This window comes from Typopeltis vanoorti, chromosome 15 (assembly GCF_054136105.1).
Source record: "Typopeltis vanoorti isolate ZY-2024b chromosome 15, IOZ_Tvanoo_1.0, whole genome shotgun sequence".
Lineage (NCBI taxonomy): Eukaryota > Metazoa > Arthropoda > Arachnida > Uropygi > Thelyphonidae > Typopeltis > Typopeltis vanoorti.
In genome coordinates, this window is record NC_143563.1 from 121,200,142 (window position 1) to 121,220,019 (window position 19,878).

At 37.8% G+C, this 19,878-nt stretch overlaps 1 protein-coding gene across 5 annotated transcripts in view; it reads right to left on the reverse strand.

Moving 5' to 3' along the window:
- The window catches only part of LOC150099108 (protein disulfide-isomerase A5), a 953,872-nt gene extending 948,412 nt beyond the window's left edge, over window positions 1–5,460 (reverse strand). For 2 of the 5 annotated variants that reach the window (XR_016549469.1, XM_090404750.1), the window contains exon 1: window positions 5,067–5,131. Coding sequence is in view for 3 of the 5 variants with exons in the window: in XM_090404750.1 (XP_090260876.1) it covers window positions 5,067–5,120 (54 nt within the window). In the remaining 2 variants the exon portion in view is untranslated. Of the gene's footprint in view, window positions 1–4,023; window positions 4,401–4,707; window positions 4,789–5,066; window positions 5,132–5,396 lie in introns of those variants that run through there. The other 3 variants (XM_090404751.1, XM_090404753.1, XM_090404752.1) reach the window with 3 other exon arrangements.
- Between the last annotated feature and the right edge of the window lie 14,418 nt (window positions 5,461–19,878).

A 19,878-nucleotide genomic window follows, 5' to 3' on the forward strand; every position in this document is an offset into this window, starting at 1 on the left:
ACTTAAATACAGATCTTTGTTATATTTCCATGATTTCTTAACTATATGTCATAAAGTGACAATCTGATCCTGACAGCCTCTATTTGGCCTGAATCCAGCTTGTTTTTCACCAAGATTTTCTTCTACAATCCTTCTCAATCATTTCTCAAGTATACTTGCATAAATCTTACAAGGAACACTCATTAAGGTGTACAGTTTCAATTTCAATTCTCATATTCAGTTTTATTTCCCTTTCCATTGGCACACCCAGGGAGGGGGGGGGGGGGTCAAGGGGCTATGCCCCCTCCCAAAAAAAAAAAAAGAAAAAGGAAAAAACACTAGAAAAATTTCCAAAAATCTTTTCCTAATTAAAATTCATTTTTTTAAAACAATTTATGTTGTGTCGTGTCTTCTATTTCTATGCTACTTATGAATTAGTGGTCACATAAGGTGGGAATACCCTATAAGCACTCAGGAATCCTGGCCGCTGTGAACGCAAGGCGAACGAAGTAGTGTACAGGCGCTACTTCATTTGTCCGAGCTGGGCAAGAGAAGATCACTGGTGTCGTGTATCAGCGATCATTGCAGATGCTCAGTCATAACTCGTATGCAATGCATAGTGTGTATTCTCAAATCTTCTACTCAAACCCCCCCCCCCCAAGATTAAATCCTGAGTGCGCCACTGTCCCTTTCTATATATGGGAACTATGAGAGCTCTATTCCGATCATCTGGAATTCGTCACTCTGTCCAGGCCTTCTGAAAACTATGCAATGTCGCTACTGTAAGACTTTAATACCTCCATACTTGAGCATTTCTGGTCGAATATCATCTACTCCAGTTGCCTTTCTACATTTCAGGCTTCTGATGGGTTTTCTACTTCAAAGTATGGATATGTATTCCTGATTACATGCCCGTTGAGTGTTTTTTTTACCACTGTGCTATCACTGCTTGTTTCATTTAGCAATTTTTTGAAGTAATTGCTCCATAAATGAAGGATATCATGTTCTCCAGTTTTCATATCACCTTTATCATCTCTAATTCCTTTTACTCTTTTTTCCATTTCTGAACTTTTTCAACAATCTCCAGAATATCTTGCCCCTTCTTGACATTTATTATCTACGTTCTAACCAAAGTCTTCCCATTACTTTTGTTTACCTCGGTTTGCAGTGTTTTAGCTTTCTTACATTTGTCTCTGTATTATTATTATTATTATTCAGGCCTCCATGGAGTCAAAAGACTCATCGCAGAAGGTCCTTTCTAAGAAACACAAGTCCATCAAGACTCATCGAGGGAGGTTCCTCCTAGGAATCACAAAGTCTATCATACCACTCCTTAAACGCACTGACCGTTCTCGCTCTCACCACTCCATCAGGCAATGCATTCCATGGTCCAACCACCCTCCATGCAAAGGAAACACTCCTTACCCTCTTTCTCATAGTTTCCTTTCGTAACTTCCAGGGATGGCCCCTTGTCATGACTCCTTTCCGCTGTTCAACCAAGCGAAAGAACTCCCCAGTGTCAACCCTGTAACAACCTCTCAACAATTTAAAAGTCTGTCTCAATCACATCACTTCTCCTTCTATCCACCAAACTCTGCAGAACACACTCCCTCAGTCGATCCTCATAACTAACATTGTACACTCCTGATACCATCTTTGTTATCTGACTTTGTACCTATTCCACAGTTCATTTATCCCCCTTCAAATCCTGGGGACCAGATCTGAGAACAATAGTCTAAGTGTGGTCTGATCAGAGTCTTATACAATGGAATGATAACCATTTTATCTTTGCAGGTCAGTGTCCATCTCATTATTGCAGCAATCCTCTGTGTTACCCTGACTGTTCCAGTAGCTGACTTTTCTCTGTTCACCCTGGTTCCCTGGCATAAACAACAGGCGACGTCCCACCCAGCATGAAATTCTGTCATGCTGTACCATCATTTTATATTGTGGTTTAACCCAATAAGAATGCAATGTGGTCGGCTAAATCCCAAATTGCCAGCCCATCCTCAATTGTTCAGTATCCAGGTAGATACCTCACAGGGTGCACCAAGAGAAGATGAGGATTGGACACGAGATCAGAAGCTCTGGTTGGTTTTCTGCATTTCTTTAAAGGCTATGTGGAGGTCTCCTCAGTTATATAGCTTTGACCATTAAGCACCCTGCTTCCAGAAACTTGTATGCAAATATGGCCATTAAATCAGATAGGATATCAGGCTGCATATTATGAGAACATGCAAAGGAATTGGCACTGCCTCTGTTCTCAGACTGTTTAACTTGAGTGTCAGCTCAAGGAATGGAAAGGGTAAAATAGTTCTACTGCATAAAGGGGAATAAGACAGAGGCAGCAAATTAAAGACATTGGTACTTCAGGAGGGGATGATTAGGATATTGGAGATGTAGGCAAAAGGAGGAATTCAGGAATGGATGTACAGGAAAACAATATTCTATGGAGAAGGGGCAGAAGTATTCTGTGAAAGGTAGGTCTTGCCTTAAAAATTTAATTTGATCAACTGAGTAGAATATAGCAAACAGCTACATAGTGATAATGCTGGCTTTGTAAAGGCATTCAATTGGCTACTACGTGCTACTGTTACATAAACTGGAGTAAATGGGGATGAACATGAAGCTAGTGATATAGATTACAGACTGGCTGATGGTGTCAAAGAGTAGTATATGGTAGTGGTGAGATTGAAGCTTGTAAAAGGCAGGTGACTAGTGTATCACAGGACTCTGGACATGAGCAACACTACCAAATTTAATTTCAAGAAAACTGATTTAAGTTCTTTAATGATTAAAGTTCGTTTAAGATTGAAATATCTGCATGATTGTCGATGATGCAAAACTGGACAATAGTTAATGAAGATGATACACACATCTAGAGATCTTGTAGAATGACACAGTACAGGAAAATGATAACAGCAGGCAGGCAAGATGTAGGGTTAAGCACTTTGGGATGACGAGATCACAAGATGTGCATTACAATGATGGAACAGGACTGCAAGAAATTGATGAGGACAGTAATTTTGGGCTGACTATTTGACAGGAAGTTAAAGTTTAGAGGGGGATCTTGCTAAGGTGACCAAAATAGCTCATCAGATTCTCTGGATGTTGAATACAGTGAAAGCAGGGAGTTTATTAATGTTCCTTATAAGACTTTAATATAGCCATGTCTGAACATTGCTGCACCTAGATATGGTCACTTGGATGAGTGATCAGTGAGTAACATGACAGATTCTGACTTGAAGCCTATCATCAATGGGATGCTCTCTATGAGGATTGTGCCAGCATGCAGTTAGCAAAGGTGTAAGGAACAATTTATTTGTTGTTGTTTTTTCTCCTCATGAAGAGTGGTGAATGGGTGGAATAAAGCTCCCAGAGGTAGTTGTCATTGCTTTATTGGTGTATAAATTCAAGAAATATGATAGGTTTTGTGTTAATAAGTACTACAAGCTCCCCAAATAAATAAGTGACTCCATGGAGATGCCCTAGAAATTATTAAGGTTTAATAGAACTGTCAGTATTCTTTAAGTCCATATTTCTTAAAGTGGTACACGTACCACTAGGGGTATGCAAAAGATCTTTAGGGTATATGTATGACACTTTATTTTTTCACTACTTTTTTTTTTTACCCCTTTAATATTTTTGTCACCATATTGTTGCAAATTAATAATGCTAGTCTATTCTATAAATAATTTTTTTAATAACTCAAAAATCTAAAGGAAGTTTTAAGAAAGCATGTCTCTTGGTATGTATTGAATGATTTCTATTAGGGCTGTGACTATGGCACAATCACATTCATCAGCTTGGTTCAAACTGTTTCTGTTAAAAGTTTAAATTCAAACTGTTTGAACAAGGAAGTTAGAACTCTCTGCTAAATTTCATTTGTCTCAAACTTTTTTATTATTGAAAATTTAAATGTCATAATTTCGGCCTCTACTGTATTGGATTTGTATAAATAAAACTATAAATGTATTTAATAAATAAAACAATTGTTTCACATGTTTGTAATTTATCACAATGAAAATGCTAAAAAATAAACACCATTATACTTATTTGTGTTTGAATGAAATGTTATAACTTCTCACAAATTGCCTTTGCCTGAGAGGGGGTAAACAGGTGTTATTAAAATTTTAAAAGGAGTATGCAGATAATGAAAGTTTTGGAAGCACTGCTTGCTTTAAGTGACCTGAATGGAACACTTAATGAATGTAAACCCTATTGGATTACTCCAGGAAATTTAGCTCTATTGTGCCAAACCTCTGCTTTACTCAGTGAATGACAGGCAGGAATCCACTATGCCAAACATATGTCCACTCTAAGCACTATCTGGATGGATGATTCCTAATGAAGCAGGCACAAAGAGAGGAGCAAGAAAGATCTCTACAGCTAAATTAATGGCAAGTGTTATTTCCATATACAAGTAGCAAAACGGTGTAGCACCATATTATCATAATATGACAAAGAAGAGACAACAGAAGAAAGTTTTTCCAGTGGGAAGAAAACACGTTATACATAATAAATTCTTGTTGTTCATCCTAATTTTACCCATGCGTGCGCAAACAACACTTTCGCAGGTGAAATATCATACAACTATGCTACTTATATATGTTTCTATATAACTTGCATATAGAAACCCTTGACTTCACAGTGTTATTGGATAATAGAAAAACTAATACGTGAAGTAAACTTCTATAAATAAGTGGGAAAGTCGTGAAGATGTCTCACTTGAAAACGTGTTGCTCACGCTTGGAAAAATAAATGAACACAAATATGTACATGTTCAGTATAAATTACTTTCCTTTCCAATGAATAATATAACGTATTAAAACTACTTCAGAAAGGAATTCTATCTAAAAAATGCAAGGGTTCGACAACTTCAAAAAAAAAAAAAGTATTTAAAAAGGCAGCGGCAACACGTTTCTGCTTGCACATCAAACAATCACGTGTTCTTGAACATATAAAATGTAAACATTTTCATTAACCAAATTTCGATACTCATTTCAGTTCTTTAAGACATAAATAACAGACTTTCGCGTCTAAACTAGTGTACGCAATTTAATTCTATCCAAAAGAAATGGACTTACAAAAATTATGAAATACAGCAATGAAAACACGCTAACTTTGCTGTAGGCTGCCATGATGCCGCCACGTTAACAGGTTAAATCATTATATAAATCAACTAAGTTTAACACTATATTCACATACAGTACCCAGAGTGATATGTACATACTTTGTTTTATTTGGTGGGAGGTGACAATATTGAAGTATTAACATATTATTTTATTTTATTAATGAAAATTTAGCAATTTTTCAAAAATAGCATTTATTTCATATTTTTAGTTTATTATTATTATTATTATTATTATTATTATTATTATTATTATACGGGCACTTCCATGGAGCCGAAGACTTACGCTGGAGATCCAATTATACAAGCAATCTATCATACCTCTCCTTGAACCCATTATAGACAAAGCACTCACAACTGACTCTGCCAACACATTCCGCTTATTCACAACTCGCCAAGCAAAAATCCAGTCCTCATACTCCTATTCACCACACCTTTATTCAACTTCTAGGGATGATCCCTTGTTCTGAACCCTCTAGCTAAGTACTGAAATATTTCCCCTACATCTATCCTATAAAATCCTTTAAGCAACTTAAATGTTTCAATTATATCTCCTATTTTTCTCATATTAACCAACTTCTGCAATCCACACACCTTCAATATAGCCTCATAAGGAACATTTCAGAGGCCATTACCATCTTGGTCTGAATCCTCTCCATCGCTTGTTCATCTCAAGAAACCCATGGGACCAGTCATGAGCACAGTAATCCAGATGTGACCGTATCAAGACCTAATAAAGAGAATTAACAATTTCCTTATTTCTACTTGTTAATGTATCCAAAAGCTGGATAGAATTGAAAGGTCTCATGTACTCCTTATAAGGGAATAAAAGGTTAGTTGATTATTATTTATTATCCTAAGAAATCAGGTAGTATTTTTGAACTATCTCACTTTCTAGAACTATATAGACACTTTGCCTTCACCTTAGCCAGGATCACACTAGATAAGAAGAGACATTTCCAATCTTGACTTATCATTATCCTTATCATCATCATCATCATTTTTTTCGATGAATGAAAATTCCCGATAATTCATGAATATTTCCATGTTTAAATACATGCTGCTTGGTCTTTGTAACTCAGTGGAAGTGGTGTTTACACTCAGGATTCAATCTTGGGGAGGAGGGTCGAGGTAGACAATTTACGAATACACACTACGCATTGCATACGACCTATGACTGAGCACTGCAGTGATCGCCAATATATGATACCCATGTTCTCCTTTGGTCCGGTTCGGGCAAACGAAGTAGCACTCGGTCCGACCGAGCAATGCTTATTTCGCCTTGCGTTCATAGCGACCGTGATACCGAGAGCTATAGGGTATTCCCACCTTATGTGAACGCTAATTCATAAGTAGTTTAGAAATAGAAGACACGACACAACATAAATAAAAAAAAATTAATTTTAATTAGGAAAAGATTTTTGGAAAATTTTCTAGTGTTTTTCCTTTTCTTTTGGGGGATAAGGACCCTTTGTCCCTCTTCCTGAGTGCGCAACTGTTTACACTTCTCAGCGCTAAACCGCCTGAAGAAAGAGCGTCACGAGTACTATTGCATTCGCCGCCTAGAGGAACTTTTTTTAAGACTTTTCTAGACCGGTTCCCGAGTTAGTCGATCTCTGACATGGGCAAACGAGTTTTATCGTCCCATAAATTTAAGAAAATCGACTGTGGAACCCACACTATTTTCTGACATTAAAAATATTGTGTCAAGGTTAGGCACCACGAGATTACGGCACTTGTTAACCGTCTCTTCACTGCTTGTCGGGTAATTAGTGATAGCCTTGGGTCAAGTATCTCTGATTGGCTACCAGTGGAGACTGAACTGCCCAATCAATCTCCAAAAGTTAGATAGGGCTAAAAGGGCTTCGTCTACTACCTATAAGTGAATAAAACACGTGTGCTGATTTATTTTATTTTTAACAAAAAAAAAATCAGCTAATGCCTTTTTGACCAATTCCCTTTCTAGATAAATCATAGACACCACTTCCACTCTTGGAAACTCAGACAACAATCTAGTTAGTTAAGACAACTCAGACAAAACTCTTTTATGGAAAGCCCTTACTGCAATTACTTCCGAACTCGCATCCTTTGGCACTACAAAGGACCAATTGGGATGACCTCCAGAGGTCTGCTTAAAGCTTCCATTCACCAGCTGCAAACGAGTCACAGAAATTATTTTCACTCATATGAATGCCTTCATCCCTTATTCAACTCATAATCCTCATTCACTTTCCAAGCCCTGGTTCCACTGAAAAAATATCAAATTGAAGAAAATCCTGATAGCCAAAGATGAAGGTGACCTCCTGGAATCACTTTTTTCTTCGGGCTCCTGCACAGATGACCAAGAGAAATCACCTCCTATCATACCGAAATCCAAGAAACCCATGCATATTATAGTAAATCAGAAAACTGCTACATAGCTTGGATGCCTGTCTTGTAAACCTGATGGTATATTTCTCTCTCACTCAAATTCATCAAAAACAATTTAATCTAGAACTAACACCCATCCAGCATCATCTGTATAATTTATTACCTGGCACTTATCCTAGTGCATGGAAACAATCTTATATCCATCCTATGACGAAAAAAAAAGGGAGATAAAAGTCCTACCTTTAAATTACCAACCAATTGCAATCACCTCTCTGTTCTCCAAAATTATGGAGAGAATCAGCATAAGTAATTCCACCAGTACTTAAAAGCAAACAAATTAATCAGCGACCACCAGTACGGATTCTTGCATTCAAGATCCGCCGTTAACACTGTAGCTAACATTACTCACCACTGGACTGGTACCATGAAAGGAACAAAGGTATCAAAGAAAATACTAAATAGTAAGTGACAGAGTATCTTCATGGAAAATTTCATCACTCTGATGCTAATATCCCTGAATGAGAAACTGTTAAAGTTGTTTTTATTGATTTCATAACAGCAGCCAGAAAGAAACATAGGCTTCTGCTAATTTCAAATATTTTTGTCGCTTTTAGGATCCAAGAGTGTGGGAGGGAGGGAGGCGAATGCTTTCTTGTTGTCTCTTAGTGTCATAGTTATTTTGGTTCTCACCCTTATTTTCATCTTTTATGAAGAGAAAGATACCATAAAAAGAAGGAAAACTGCATATCTTGGTCACCTACTTCGTAATGAAAAATATAAGATACTTCAACTGATTATAAAAGGGAAGATAAATGGAAGAAGAGGACAAGGAAGACGAAGAAAATCTTGGCTAGCAGATATCAGACAGTGGACTGGTATGAACACTGAGAGACTGCTCAGAATTGCTGAGAATCGCTCAAAATTTGCCAAGGTGGTCGTCGACCTCGGATAGGAGATGGCACTCAAAGAAGAAGATGAAGAGAAATGTACGCTCATATATCACCTAGCCTTTTGCTGTGTCTGTGAGCAATGAACATTTAAACTGTTCTGTCATTCAACATGTAGACTGGTTATCTGCTTTAAACAAAATTCATTGTTATTTATGGGGTGCTCTGTGGGGAAATTGGTGTACACAGTTGTTATTGCTGCTCCCGCTTTGATAGTTTTAAAGTGGTTTCCTGTTTTTCAGCTGAAATTGCTGGAAGGTAATTATACTTGTCACTCTGAAAGCGGACATGTATAATTCATCGAAATTGGCTAAGTAGTATCTAAATTTTATGTGCTGGAATTTGTAAACAGAGCACGATGTTTACAGCAACGAGCGAAGAACAAAAGACGACGCAATTTTTTACAGTCGTACTGCAGTTGCTCAAGGAAAGAAAGGCGAGTCATGATGTTTAAGAAATGCCTGAAGCATCTATCATCCGAGGGAAATCACATACAACGTGTAGAAAACTACTTAAGAATATCCATTTTATATGCTCCTGCTTTTTAGAAAAAAATTCTGCCGAAGAAAACCCAACACAGAACACAATGAATGCCAGTGGCTTTACTGCAGGGAGAACAAAAGAATAAAATCACCAGCAACAGGATATAAATTAAGAGTGCAGTCCATTTTCCCATGGGCAGAATCAAACGAGATGCTAAACAGAAAATAAATAAATAAAAATACATATGTCCCCTAAACACTGAATTCGTTGAAATGTACTACTAGCAAAAAACGGTTTAGAAACTAAAAGCAACTATAATAGCTATTGTTTACGAAATGTTCGATAACCAGAACGAACAAATAAATCAAATTTAATGAGTATGCTTGGTAGCGAACGTGTTAAAGGAGTTAGAGATGATAAAGATGATATGAAACAGGAGAAAAAGATATCCTTGAAGTATATAGAGTAATTACTTCGAAAAATTGCTAAACGAAACAAGTAGTAATAGCACAGTGGTAAAAAAACACTCAACAGGCATATAGTCAGGAATACATATCCATAATTGAAGTAGAAAAAGCCATCAAAAGTCTGAAATGTTGAAAAGCAGCTCGGGTAGATGACATGAGACCAGAAATTCTCAAGTATGGTGTATTTCTGGTCTAACCATACAGTGGCTACACTGTATAGTTCAGAGGGGCATGGACAAACGAACGAATTCCAGATGATTGAGAATTACAGAGGTTTTTCTCTACTGAGTGTTCCTGGTAAGATTTATGCCTGTATTCTTGAGAAACGGTTGATAAGGAATGTGGAAGAGAAGCTTCGTGAGGAACAAGCTGTATTCAGCCAAATAGAGGCGGTAAGGATCAGATCTTCACTTTACGGCAAATAGTTGGAAAGTCATGGGAATATAACAAAGATCTGTATTTAAGTTTTGTTGATCTGGAAAAAGCTTATGACAAGGTGCCAAGAGAGAATCTATTCAAAATGCTACAATTGTATGGTGTCAGTGGATCATTATCTCAACAATACTTAGTCTTTATTTGAGTTGTAAGTCAGCAGGTAGAATTGAAGGAAGTACAGGGAGATGGTTTAATGTTAAATGTGGTGTGAGACAAGGATGTACATTATCACCTCGTTATTCATTATCTATATATAATACATTATGAAGGAAAGTGGTATTAAACCTGATATCAGAATTGGAGATGTTAATGTCAGCACCTTACTTTATGAGAATGATGTTATACTTCTAAATAAATCCGCTACAAGTCTGCAAGATTCTCTGACTAAATTGAATAGCTGTTGTAATAGACATGGTATGAAGGTCAGCAATAAAAAGATAAAGACAATGAAAATAGGCAGAATCATTGAAAATGTCAGCTGCATTGTGAATGGAGAACCTGTGGAACAAGTAAAACATTTCAGCTACTTAGGCACAATTTTTAGTGAAGATGGTAAATTAAATATGGAAATAGACAACAGAATCAATAAAGATGTTATAGTAGGAAGTCCATTGAATAAATTCATATGGAATAAGAGAGAAATTAGTCGTAACCCTAAATTAGCTGTATACAAAACAGTGTTCAAACCAGTTTTAACTTATGGATCTGAGAGCCGGGTCAGAAGTAAAACACTTGACCAAAGACTTGAGACCGCAGATATGAGAGTCCTGAGAAAGAGTAGAGGTGTGACCAGATCGCATCAATGGCAATATCATATTGAAAATGAGGATATTAGGAAAGAACTTGACATTGTCAGCATCCAGGAATGCGTTAGCAAAGCTTACCTCAGTTGGATTGGTCATTTAAACAGAATGGGCGAGGAAAGATTAGCAAAACAAGTGTTCTCTTCCAGGATGGCAGGAAAAAAGATCCAGAGGAAGACCAAGATATAGGTGAATTGATACTGTGAAAAGTGCCTTAGAATATAGAAATATAAGATCTGGCAATATTGTAGCTTTCAAAAATTACAGATTGATTTGGCAGAAAATTGCAGTTAGGAAGTTAATATGTATGTAAGTTTGTCATGTAGTACTATCATATCCTGTATTGAAGGTAAATGTCAGAAATTTGACGATGATCATGATGATGATGATGAGTATAAATATAATAAATTATTGGTGGCAGAAGCCTTGCAAATTGTAAAAGATGTAAAAAATCGTGTTTATGTACTAACTAACAGCAATATAATCTGCCGATTTATGTTCTTGGCCGAACTCGGTCAAGAACATAATTCGCTAAAAATAACAATATGAACTTTTATATCAACAACAATATAAAAATCTTGTCATTATCCGCTTCACAGGTCTGAATTTGGTTAGATTGTGAAGGGATGTCAATAGAACTTTGAAAACTAAGTCTCTTCGGAGATATTTTGTTGGTGCAGTACAAGGAGAAAAATAATCTTCCTTAAAGTTTCTTTCCCCAGAAAAGCGAAAGACAAGCTTGCCTCAAGTCGTAGTTCCTGTCGTAGTTCTGTTTAGAAGCAAGTCAACAAGAGAATCTCATAAAAAACTGAAAGATTTAAAAAGCCAATTGCCATGGGCTTGTATACATGGCCAGATAATATGCTAGTCTTTACACTGTTGTATCTTCTTACAGGATTCTAAAAAAATCTCTTGCACGAAGCAAGAAAAGCAAAAATAAGCAAAAAGGGAAAAAAATGGATAAAATATTGTGGATCAGAGATGCTGAGATAGTTTTGAGGAAGACACAAGCTCTAAAATCTATACAAATCAAAAGCTCAGAAGGCATACAGAGGCTGCAAACCAAAGCACTCCAAATTACATCATCAAAAAATAAGACTTCAAAACAACAAAAATGAATGTGAGCCATCAAACAAACGTAATAATACCAATATGTACTAGCAATTGCATATTTGACAAATTGTGTATCAATTTGTCTAATAGACTGATCATAAGGGGATAATTTAATTTCCAAGCATTGATTGGGTACCAGTAAAATCTCATAAAAAAATAATGGAACTAAATTTATCGAGCTGTTGCAAAACAACTTCCTCAAGCAGCATGTGACAGATGGAATTCGAAATCGAAGTCACTTAGGAAGTAGCTAAGTGTTTATGAATGTTCCATTCAGAAAACGTTACACGCTCAACTACAAAGCAGGAAATTATGTCTACCTGAAGGGTATGCTGGGGTTTTGTGCCCTGCTATCAGTTACTGGATGGGGAGGATATGAAAACTGAATGGGAAGTGCTTAAAAAATCATTAAATGATGCGATATCACAATGTCTCCCTAAAATCAAAGAACACAATAGGAGTGAAATGGATGTGTAATTGAATTAAGCAAGAAATTCCTAAGAAAAAGATGATGTAGTAGGAATATCGTAGGCCCGAAGAGTCACAAGTGTTGTACAGAAAGCTAAGTTCGAGTGTGAAAAGAAACTCAATCTCATAAAGACAAGCCAACCCAAAATAATTCTATCATTATGCTGCAAGTAAAAGAAAGAATGAATTTGAAGAAATAGCTTTACTAAATGCAGACGATATGCAGGTGATTGAATCAGAAATGATTGTTCAACTCATTTCAAACAGTAACATATCCTGTTAGGGATAGGTACCAACAGATGGCAGCACTTGTTTGCTGGTCTGTTCATCAATGGCCGCCTATAATTACTGATAAGCATGGGCGATTTATCTCTGATAGGCTACCGGTGGAGATTGAACTGCCCACTCAATCTCCATAAGCTACATAATTAGAAGAAAACACGTATAAACCATAGTGAAAATTATTTAATTGTAAATATTTCATCCGAAGTATCTTAGGACATCATCAGTACAGTATTTAAACAATAAATAATTAAATAATTATTTATTGTTTATGTTTATATATTTTAAACAAATTAAAAATTAAATAATTTTCATTTGTTTAAATACTGTACTGATGATGTCCTAAGATACTTAGGATGAAATATCAATTAAATAATTTTCACTGTGGTTTATAGGTGTTTCTTCTAATTATGAACGCAACGCAGGTTTCGTTATTTAAAAAAATAAAATAAGCTACATAGGGTTTAAAGGCCTTGCCTAATCTCTTTCAGAGATTAGGCAAGGTGTTAACTTATTATTATTATTATTATTATTATTATTATTATTATTATTATTATTATTATTATTATTATTATTATTATTATATTCGGTTGTTGTTGTTTTTGAAAAGGTTGTTTTTGAAAATACACAATTGAAGTGTTACTTTTAGATTTTTGTTTCCTACAAATATTCATTACATGATGGTAAGTGAATATCTTATTTAAATGGGAATAAATAATAATACTAACAATATATTTCGCTTTTTTTTTCACATATACAGTGGAACCTCAGTTGTCGAACGCCTCTCATCTCGAACAAATCGGTTCATGAACATATTTTCCGAACTAAAAACGCACCGGTTTCAGAACAGAATCTCAGTTCCCGAACAGGCAAACTGGCAACCACGTGTTTCGCTGGCTGAGATGTAAGGTGGGAGAGCTTCACTTACGCCGCAGCCTCCTCTCAATCCAGACACCTGCTCGAATTTGCAGTTCCTTTTCTTAATTTTTTTGTGTTTTGCTGAATTTTTTTTTATAAATTATTATTAAATGAGACCGAAAAATGATAGTGATAGCAGAAAAGCGAAAAGAAAAGTAGTTAGAACACGATAGGGTTGAAAAAGAAATCTCGTCCAAACATGAAAATGACGTTCGTGTCTCGGATGTTGCTATGCAGTTCGGTATGGTGATATCGATGATCTGTACAATACACAAAAATAAAGAGGCGATCAAGGGAGTTGATGTTGCAAAAGGAGTGAAAGTTTTTACTAAACCAAGATCTCAGACGATTGAAAAAGTGGAAAAATTGTTGGCTGATTTGGATAAACGAGAAATAGTTAGCGCTAGTGATAGTGTTTTTTATGCTGTAGTTTGTGAAAAAGCGAGGCGATTACATGATGACCTGTTTAAAAAACCCTGGTACGAGCGGTGCTAATAGTAAGACTTGGGTAATCAAGTCTTTGCCCCATTTTAAAAAAAGAAACATTCAAGAAACAAATTGCCATTAAAATGCCTTCTTGTGATGGACAATGCTCCTGCTCACCCTCCAGGCTTGGAGGACGAGTTGGTGGAGGAGCTTGATTTTTATCACAGTGAAGTTCCTGTCCCCTAACAGGAGTCCTCTAATCCAGCCCATAGACCATCAGATCATTTCGAAATTTAAGAAACTCCATACCAAAGCACTGTTTCAAAGGTGTTTTGAAGTGACCTCTGACACAGAATTAACACTCAGAGAATTCTGGAAAAATCACTTCAATATCCTCCATTGCTTAATATTCTTGACAACGCCTGGGTGTAAGTGACTTGCTGGACCATAAACTCGACATGGAGGAAAGTGTGGTCATACTGTGTAGCACACACACAGACTCATTGACGCCTTTGAGGCTGAGTATGTTATTGTTGTCGATGATGTTGTCTCTGGACAAAAGCATGTGCTTGGAGGTTGGCAATGCTGATGTGGAGGACCATAGGAATGAGCTCAACATGGAAGATATGGAACACCTTCAGGAGCAGCAAAAGATGGTAGGTGAAGAAATATTTTTAGAGACAGAAAGGAAGGGAGGATTCCTAGTTCTTTGATCAAAGAAATGTGTGTGTGAAATGGGGTAAGGTGCAACGTTTTGTAGAAAGAGATAACGCTTTTTCGTCTATATTTGATCTATTTATTGTTTATTCTTTTTATGTAAGATTTTATGCATTTTCATTGTTTTTGTATACGATTTTATGCATGAAGTACTGTTGTAAAATAAGCAATTATTTGGTTAATCGTTTAAATAAGCAATTATTTGGGGTTCGGGAACGGATTATTTCATTTTACATTAATTGTTATGGGAAAATGGTTTCAGTTTCCAAACAAATCGGTTTCCGAACATCTTTTAGAAACGAATGATGTTCGACAACCGAGGTTCCATTATATATTTACAATGATTCATTTAATGTGTTAACAGAGAGATATTTTTCGTAGTAATAATAATAATAATAATAAGCTAATTCATTTTATTCCCTTATAGGGAGTAGGCGAAGCCTTTAAACCCTATCTAGCGATTGGAGACTGAATGGGCTGTTCATTTATCATAGCTGGCCCATGTCTATCACTAATTATAGGCACACACACACACACACACACACACACACACACCAATGAAGAGACTGGTAAATAAGTGCTGCCATCTCTTAATTCTTAACCCTAACAGATGTTGCTATCTGAAATAATTTCGGTCTGCGGTTGATTTTTCCAGTTTACAGGAGCAAAAAACCGCGTTTTCGGGAGAAAAAACCCGCTTGCCCTGGACAGAAATCGACTAACACCGGAATCTCTCAAAGAAATTCTTAGAAAAAGTTCTTCCAGAAGCGACTAGACTCAAACTATTAAAGTCTATTTTCTAGCCGCCTAGCAAAGAAGATACAAGCGCAACTTCCACTGAGCTATGCAGACTTATATTAACGATATTGATTGAGGAATAATTTTATATAAATATAAACATAATTCTATTCTGCATTTTGTCATTTACATTTATATTTCAATTAACTTGATTCCCTTGCTTCACTATGATATTTAACTATTATAAATCCAGTTTGACTCCAATAAACTATCCTTTAATTGCAATGAAAAACTGAAATTTAGCACAACTATCTCATGTCAGGCAACACCTTGCAATTATTTTAATAATTGCACTCATGGTTTCATCGAATAACATGACCAACACCAAATTCATGTTCAGGTCGAATTTCCCTTTAATTTGATACCTTACATTATATTTTTAGACATTTTACATAGAATTCGAAATTTGTAGATGTTTGTTATTTAAAAGCATTCAAATTATAATACTTCTGGGTGTATAACATATTTTGTATTGTGAATTATTATTTTTGTTTTTTGAATTGGTTTTGTGAAATAACAGCAGAGTACATGTGCTTTGCAAAGGTGTTCACAAAAGTAATGGAAAGCTAATAAAGAAAAAGTATATAGTTTGAATAAAGAGAATCGTCTTGATAGGGAAAAACTAAGTGAAATTCGAAAAAATATAATATTTGAGAAAGAAATAAAAAAGAGAATTCTGTAGTGAAAAAATTATGCAAAAATACCTACGGCCTTTTTTTTTATCTACTTAAGGATCTCATTGTATACCACATTGGGTTCTGCCCTTCGGTTCTGGGATCAGCAGGCTGCTGGGGGAGCTCACTCTGGAGAATGCCACACAAAAGCAGTGGCCTGCTCTAGAGAAGTAGTCGTGTGAGAAGTAGTCTGTCCTCAAGTCAATCCCTGCCACCTTTAGTGACTGTCCCTGGGACTTGTTGATGGTCATAGCAAAGCAGACCTTGAGGTGGAATTGCAGCCCCTTCAACTCGAAGGGGTATTCAGGCTGTGCTTATGGGTAGTCGGTGTTCATACTACGAATACCCATAAGCACAGCCTGTGAGCACTGTGACCTAGATGACGTTTCCGTTGAGAGCCTTTACTCGCGGCGGGTGGTGCCATTGCAGAGTTTGGGCAGGTATGCAGAAACATCACTTTGAGGAGAAACTTTTGGGCTGTAAGTCAGAAGGATTAAGTGTTTTTACGAACTCCATGGGGTAGTGGACTGCACCACCGAGTCCACAGATCTATACTCCATTTCTGCTCCCTCAAACGATTTAAGTAGAGTGTCCTTAATGATGGCAGCCTTGTAGTTCTTGGGGGATCAGAATAGCACATTTGCATAGCCAGTCCATTGACTTCGTGTTATCGGCTATATATCAAGGTATATCCTGGCTGTGAGGTCTGTTAGGGTCGTCACTGAGCTCAGGCCTGCAGAGATGTTGACATTTCTCTAGGAATTGGGATACACTCCGTGCTCTATTTTGAGTAGTAGTAGTAGCGTGAAGAATTGTTCTGTGGAGACACCACCACTCAAGTTGACCCTCGTGTTCTTCCTGAGAGTGTTTCCAGATGAAGGGCCAGAGATAGGACTGCTTGACGCATGCCTTAATCTTCAACTCGAGTTCCCCTTGGCACAGCTGGCAGAGGTTGCTGGAAGTCTCCAGCCACCAGCCCAGTGATTCGCCCAATCACTCCATCATTGCACCAGATGTCTTTGAGGGTTATGTCCATGCCTCAAACTCCTGCTGTACACCATGGTACACATCCCAAACAATAATCTTAGTCCCGCAGTACTGTCGCCATGTTTCTTTCTTTGGAGATGCTGCACTGGGGTGTTCCTGCATGAATGAGGTTGAGAGGTAGCTTGAAGGCAGCATGGGCCATCATGCCTCCATACAACAGTGCAGCAGCTATGCCAGAGGATGCGACACCCAAGGCGATGCCACGATCACTCCTTACCTTTCCAAGAAGCAAGTTGATGAGGAACGTTTTCCAGTACCACCGGGAGCATCTAGTGAAAAAGACCTACCCAGCATCTGACTCGATGCTGCTAAGGACCTGGCAATAGAGAGCTAGTTGCTCATCTGTCAGTGAACCCTCTCTATTCGACACCACTTGTGCTAAGGCGTTTGTGTCGATGTTCGACTCTTGCAGATAGTCCCTGTTCCCCAAGATCTTGTTTGCTGAGGTAGGCTGTACTGCAGCAAGCTCTGTCCTCCCAAAACCAGGACTGCATCCTCAGTCAGCACGAGGCATCTGTTGTACACCTCGTTTATCACCTGCTGCGCACTGCCTTGCAACTCTCTACCTGCCATGTGGTGTCCTCTGAGAGACCGTCTTTGTACTTCTCTCAAAGACTCAGAGAATTGGAGAGTTGACAGAATTCCAACATCACTGTGAAGAACTGCCACAACTTGAAGGGAGATTCACACAGGCACCTTTCTTCAAGTCAGTGTCCAGCAAACCTTTTGTCATCCTTCAACATACCTAATGCCTTGCGTGTAGACTGGAATGTGGAGGACACGATTCACAGTCTTCACCTCTGAAAAGAACATTGGACTTCGAACCTCATGTAGCAGCAGGCAAAGATTATAAAACTTTGTTCTTCGGGTGGATGGTCCTTCTTGGCGTGGTCCTTCTTCACTCCTGGTTAGCTATCGACATCCTTTGCTGCTTCCTTCTCATGAACTTGTTATTCATCCACACAAAGTAAAAAGTGACCTCAGATACGGGATGGTTTTGCATAGCAAAATCGTCAGTTTTGCATAGCTAGAAGAAAGCGAAGAGTGTTGTCTGAGAAATGTTGCTGAGCTCCTCGGCCAAGTTGTTGGAGTTGGAGTACACATGCCGACTATTCTCCAGGTGAACAGCGAGATGGAAGATAGTGGGTTACCTCTGATGAATGGGGAACGCCAAGGACCTCCAAACCGAGCTACTGATGCACCGCCCACTCTTGTACAATTTCACCTTATTGCGCTCATTCTCCAGGGCAAAAGTCATCTGTTCACAGCCATTGTTCATGTATTTACATGACTTGATAGAGTTTCATATTTCTACATTGATGTGACCATCGAAAATACGTGACAGGACAGGGTTGTAAGGCCCATGATTCATGTTGGCCTTGACAATGTTGTGGAGGAGAAGGTATTGCTCAGGGTCAGGTAGTTCAGCATAGATTTCTTTGTCGACTATGTCGGGAAATATGCGCTGCTCTAGCATAACAAGATGTGGATGTAAGGCAGACCCCGGTTTTGGCACTCCACAGAGTATAGGAAGCATCTCACTACTCCCCCAAAACTCTTGTTCAAGAGAGCCATCATCTTCTTCTCCTTAAGATGGAACACCCTGACTATGATGTGGTGATGATCATTGGACTTTTTGTGCAGGCAGCAGTGCATCTGTGTTACCCTTCCACCTCGGGTTACTAGTGATGTGTTGAACGGATCAGGACAGCCATGGGGGGGGGCAGAGATATGTCGTGGCGTCTTGAGTCCGCTCATGCATATAGAGAGGTCCCACAGTGAAGGATGACGAAAGCACTACCATTTGACACAGATCAGAATCCTGGCTACCCATGGCGTCCCTGAAGGAAATATAGCTGTTTGCCCTCAGCTGTGTCTGATTATTTCTAAGGTAGTTGAACTTCTCAGTCCCTATTTTGGCATACATATCAACCAAGAATGGACTGCAAAGGGGGCGTAAGTGCACCATGTGGTTGATCTCCCCTTCGTGACCATGCTGGGGTCAGGTAGGAATAGAAGTTCACTAGAAGACTCATAGTCTAGGTCTTTGAGGAAGGGAATGGAGTAGCCGTCATCGCCACGGCAACACAGGAGCAGTTACTACAGGGCGACTTACGACTGATGGATCTCGATAATTCTCCTCAGTGTATTATGTTGGCTCTGCAGCACGATGTGTCGCTGCTCGAATTACTGACCAACAATCACAACAGCTACCACATTTGCTGTTGGTGCATTGAAAATACTTCAATGAGCGGCAACGGCAATAGTGTCGACAGGATGTAGCATACAGGCAGCCTGCCTCACGGCTCGGCTTAATAATGGCTCTCGCTCAGCCATATTACCGTACACGAAGTCGCTACGCTAACAATTCTCGTTAGTGTAGCAAGTGCGGAAATAAGTTTTTAAAAGCTTAAAGTGATTAAACATTATTTACGAATAGCAATGGCCCAAGAAAGATTGGTTGGTCTAGGAACTATATCTGTAAATATTCATAATATTTATATATTATGAACAATAATATATAAACTATAATTATAGTTTATGTATTATTATAAACTATAATTTAAATTTAGAAGAGCTTGTAAACAGTTTAATTGTGCGATTTACCCGTAGGGTAAACATTTAATTAATATTATTATGTTATCGTTTGGCATTAATTTTTCTCTTGTAATAAAAACAAAATAGCAGTTGGAGATTTTCATATATTTTTGTCTTATAATCCATCAGGAGCGATATTTAATTGTTTTAGACCAATTCGAGGGCGACAGGTTCACTCTTTCCTCTCAAATTGTAGTTTCCACTATCTACTAAAAAAAAAAA